This window comes from Typopeltis vanoorti, chromosome 24 (assembly GCF_054136105.1).
Source record: "Typopeltis vanoorti isolate ZY-2024b chromosome 24, IOZ_Tvanoo_1.0, whole genome shotgun sequence".
In the NCBI taxonomy this organism is placed as follows: domain Eukaryota; kingdom Metazoa; phylum Arthropoda; class Arachnida; order Uropygi; family Thelyphonidae; genus Typopeltis; species Typopeltis vanoorti.
The window spans coordinates 79,802,909-79,808,101 of NC_143572.1; the positions used below are offsets into that span (position 1 = coordinate 79,802,909).

Here is a 5,193-nt window from a genome sequence, read left to right on the forward strand (position 1 = left end):
TCTCTGCTAGCAACAGTGAAGTTGGCTCAATCACATTTCCTATCGCGATACCTTAACTGGGATGAAAATAGTAAAAAGTATTTTGCATGTGATCATTCATCAAGCAGTTTGCATATCAGAGTCACCTAAACTGACATAAGAAAACGCACAATAATCAGTCGAATAATGATTAAAAAAAATTTTATGTATGCCAAAAGTATGCAACAAAACCTTTAAGCGAACAGATCAACTTAAAACGCACGAAGCAATTAATGGTAATCAAACAATAGGCTCCAGTAGGCAACAGTCATGCGAAAAATATAAGAAAAACTTTCATCACCATGATAGCTTAAAGAGGCACCAGAAAATGCACGAGAAAGATGAAAAAAACATTCCCTCTCTACATGTCAGAAGAATCTCCTTGATTCAGCAAGCCTTCGAGAGCATCTGAAAATGCACTCAATCGACAAATGATTTCCATGTGAAAATTACAGCAAGACCTTTTACTCGCTTACACACAGAAGAAGCTCAAGGCTACAGCAAACTACAATGAATATATGTTGACGTGAAATTAGCGACAAGCAGTTCCAGTTTGTATCATTTGAAGATACCAATTTGTGGTTCATGAATCGGAACATCATGTGCGAAAAATGCAAGGAGATATATAGCTTACAGTCCTGTCTTCAAAGACAAAACTGGCTCACACTGCGAATCGTTTTCCTTTATCCAAATGTAAAAAGGAGTTTTCCCATTTTAACTCTTTTGAGCTGCATGTCAGAAATTGTGAACACTACAAACACTTCCCAGTTAATTGTCAGGCACAGAGAAAGCAAATACAGCCATCTGCAAATCAGTCTGCAAAGTTCCTAGAAATGTGTTTCCTGTGAAGTGAGTGCCAAATCATTTAACTGAATGGCATTTCTTAAATGACATTCCGTTGTTCATAAGAATTGAGTAGCCTTTTCAATCCCAAATATTCCACAAGATATTTGCTTTCTCTCAGATAATAAACGCAATGTAGGTAGTGTTCACTTAAAGGAGAAACCTTACAACTGTGAAATATGTGACAGAGCCTTTTATGAAAACAGCTTTTGTTCACAGAAAAGAAACCATATGAATGGGAAACTTGTAGGAAATCATTTGACTATAGACAAATCCTTAAAAAAGTATCTCAGATCTCACACTGAAGAAAAATGTTTTAATTTCTTGTGTAGCTCTAGGTTTTCAATTCTGCAGTGCCTTAAAGGGCACCATGATCTTCATGCATTCACTGAAGAAAAGATTTTTCGTGGCAAACAATATTCTCAATCATAAAACCACATCAAAAGGCAAACTAAAGATAACTCATTTACATCTGAAATCCATTACAAGAAATGCTTCGACCCATCTCACCTGAGAAGTCATGAAAGAGTACACGTGAGAAACCTTTCATATGCGAAATTTGCAAAAAAAGTTTTCAAACAGTTCGCATCTAAGGGTTCATACTGATGAGAAACCTTTTCTATGCAAAATTTGCAACAAGACGTTTTCAGTCATTTCGAGTCTCAAAGAACATTAAACAATTCACTTGTGAGAAACCTTTTCTCTGCGGAATTTGCAACAAGATGTATTCAGACAGTTCGGATCAGAAAACACCTCTAAGAGTTCATACTGGTGAGAAACTTTTTCTATGCGAAATTTGCAGCAAGAATTTTTCAAACAGTTCCCATCTGAAAAGTCATCTAAGAATTCATACTGGTGAGAAACCTTTTCATTGTGAAATTTGCAAGAAGGAGTTTTCAGACAGTTCTAGTCTAAAAAAACATCTAAGAATTCACACTGGTGAGAAACCTTTTCATTGTGAAATTTGCAAGAAAGAGTTTTCAGACAGTTCGCATCTGAAAAGGCATCAAAGAATTCATACTGGTGAGAAACTTTTCCAATGCGAAATTTGCAACAAGACGTTTTCAGACAATTCTAATCTGAAAATTCATCTAAGAATTCATACTGGTGAGAAACCTTTTCTCTGTGAAATTTGCAATAAAGATTTTTCAGACAGTTCAAATCTGAAAAGTCATCTAAGAATTCATACTGGTAAGAAACCTTTTCGATGCGAAATTTGCGACAAGAAGTTTCCAGAGAGTTCGGATCTGAAAAGACATCTAAGAATTCACACTGGTGAGAAACCTTTTCATTGTGAAATTTGCAACAAGGAGTTTTCAGACAGTTCACATCTGAAAAGTCATCTAAGAATTCATACAGGAGAGAAACCTTTTCTTTGTGAAGTTTGCAACAAGACGTTTTCGGAGAGTTCAGATCTGAAAAGACATCTAAGAGGTCATACTGGTGAGAAACCTTTTCAATGCGAAATTTGCAACAAGAGGTTTTCACTCAGTTCAAGTCTCAAAAAACATCTAAGAATTCACACTGGTGAAAAACCTTTTCAATGCGAAATTTGTAACAAGAAGTTTTCAGATGGTTCAGATCTGAAAAGACATCTAAGAGGTCATACTGGTGAGAAACCTTTTCCGTGCGAAATTTGCAACAAGAGGTTTACACTAAGTTCGAGTCTCAAAAACCATCTAAGAATTCACACTGGTGAATAACATTTTCACTGCGAAATTTTCAAGAAGTTATCAGAGAGTTCAGATCTGAAAAGACATCTAAGAGGTCATACTGGTGAGAAACCTTTTCAATGCGAAATTTGCAACAAGAGGTTTTCACTCAGTTCAAGTCTCAAAAAACATCTAAGAATTCACACTGGTGAAAAACCTTTTCAATGCGAAATTTGTAACAAGAAGTTTTCAGATGGTTCAGATCTGAAAAGACATCTAAGAGGTCATACTGGTGAGAAACCTTTTCCGTGCGAAATTTGCAACAAGAGGTTTACACTAAGTTCGAGTCTCAAAAACCATCTAAGAATTCACACTGGTGAATAACATTTTCACTGCGAAATTTTCAAGAAGTTATCAGAGAGTTCAGATCTGAAAAGACATCTAAGAGGTCATACTTATGAGAAACCTTTTAAATGCGAAAATTTAAAAAAGGTGTTTTTTAAAAAAAATTTAAAAAAGTTTTTTGAGACTCAGTTCGAGTCTCAAAAAACATTAAGAATTCACTCCCGTGAGAAACCTTTTCTCTGCAAAATTTGCAACAAGGATTTTTCAAACAGTTCGCATCTGAAAAGCCATCTAAGAATTCATATTTTTGAGAAACCATTTCAATGTGAAATTTGCATCACGAAGTTTTCAGACAGTTCAAGACTGAAAAAACATCTAAGAATTCACACTGGTGAGAAACCTTTTCATTGTGAAATTTGCAAGAAGATGTTTTCAGAGAGTTCGCATCTGAAAAATCATCTAAGAATTCATACTGGTGAGAAACTTTTTCTATGCGAAATTTGCAACAATGAGTTTTCAGACAGTTGACATCTGAAAAGGCATCTAAGAATCATACTCGTCAGATATTCTTTCAATGCGAAATTTTTAACAAGAAGGCTTCAGAGTTCGGATCTGAAAAACCATTTAAGTGTTCATACTGGTGAGATATATTTTCTATTCGAAATTTGCAACAAGAAGTTTTCAGAAAGACATGAAAGAATTCATACTCTTGTGGAAACATTTCTCTGTGAAATTTGCAACAAGGAGTTTTCCCACAGTTTGCATCTGAAAATTCATCTAAGTATTCATGGTGGTGGAAACCTTTTCTATGCAAAATTTGCAGCAAGGCGTCTTCAGAGAGTTCGGATCTGAAAGACCATACTGGTGAGAAATTTTTTCAATGCGAAATTTGCAACAAGAGGTTTTCAGATAGTTTGCATCTTAAAGGTCATCTAAGAATTCATAGTGGTGAGAATTCTTTTCACTTGAGTTTTTAAAATATCACACTTAATGGGTTAAGGAAAAGTAATCGCAAATTTACGAAAACAGTGCGAAGTAAGTAGGTTTTAATTTAATATCACACAAAAATTTAACTCTTGTAGAAAATGTTTAGTGTTATGCGATAATGGGAACCTGCTAATACCAAGCAAGGATTTTCTGAAGTCACTTCAAGGGTTCATTATTTTTTTGAGTCTAATTTAGAAATAAAATCTTCTTGAAAGAATGGATATATGTTTCCCTAACCGACTACCTGCAATTTTCTTTTTTTGTAAGTATTCGGTCGGTTCCTCACATGTTTAAATTAATAGATGGGTTCGCACTTGACGATGAAAAGAGAAGAAAAATCTGTTTCAGAGAAGTGTTTCTCTTACGAGGCAGATGAAAATTATTTCAGATCACTCTATCTTCTTCTGTGAGAACTCTCGGGTGAATTTTCTCATATTAATATCTAATAATAATCGCAAGTTTTCACCCCACCTTTTTAATGTGTAGCCAAACTACCTCTCGTCCTTGAAAGTTCATGTTTCAAGACCGTCAGAGTAGATAAGAACACGAAAGTAATGAAATTGAGAACACAGCAGCAGCAAGTATATGCTAATGCGCAAATTCACTGAACGCGTTTTGGATACTTTCATCCCAAATTTCAAAGAGGTGTTTTTCAGTGTCTATTTGAATGAATAAATTTTAGTTGATAAGTTTTACTGTATTCATTATTGGTTTATTTTTTTTTATTTTTGCTTACACTACAATTTCATATGTTCCACCTTTTTTTAGTTTAGTGTGAAATGGGAATTGTTTTCATTTACTTTGCAGAAAATTCATGTAAGAGAAATTGCTTCGCAATTACAAATTGTAATTGTTAAGCAATTTCGGCTGAGGAGCTTCACTTTCTGAAATTTAATAAAATTCCGTTCTTTTTGTAATGTGAGAATATTTTAATAACATAATTGCTTTTAACAAATATTCGTTTTAATGTATGAGCTTTTTAAAAATTATAATAAAGAGGTTTCGGATTTGAAATGTGTCTCCGGGGATATAACTGAAATTCAATTAAAAAAAAAAAACAAATTAGATCGAGTAATCGCGTGCGCGCACACAGTCATTTTTCTACTTAAAAATAAGACTTGCACTTCTCTCCTCGACTTTTTGTTCATGGAAATGTTACTTAAAACTTCCTTGAGGAAACTTCACCTAAATGAACTGATCAGAGTATTCTCTTCTATTGATGACAGCTTACCTAATTTCTAATCCCATTTATAATCGCCTTAAATTCACTTTTATTCATTTATTTCTCTCATGATGCTCTTTCTCTATGCAACCAGGATCGGGAACCTTTTTTGAACCAATGAACCAT

The 5,193-nt window shown here is 34.2% G+C and overlaps 1 protein-coding gene across 1 annotated transcript; it reads left to right on the forward strand.

The window, feature by feature from the left end:
• The first annotated feature begins 475 nt into the window (after positions 1–475).
• LOC150093444 (uncharacterized) lies at positions 476–4,538 on the forward strand. Its single transcript, XM_090413616.1, is given in 2 exon segments — positions 476–2,891; positions 2,922–4,538. Coding segments are annotated over 2 exon segments (1,890 nt in total). The 5' UTR covers positions 476–1,466; the 3' UTR covers positions 3,387–4,538.
• The last annotated feature ends 655 nt before the right edge of the window (positions 4,539–5,193 follow it).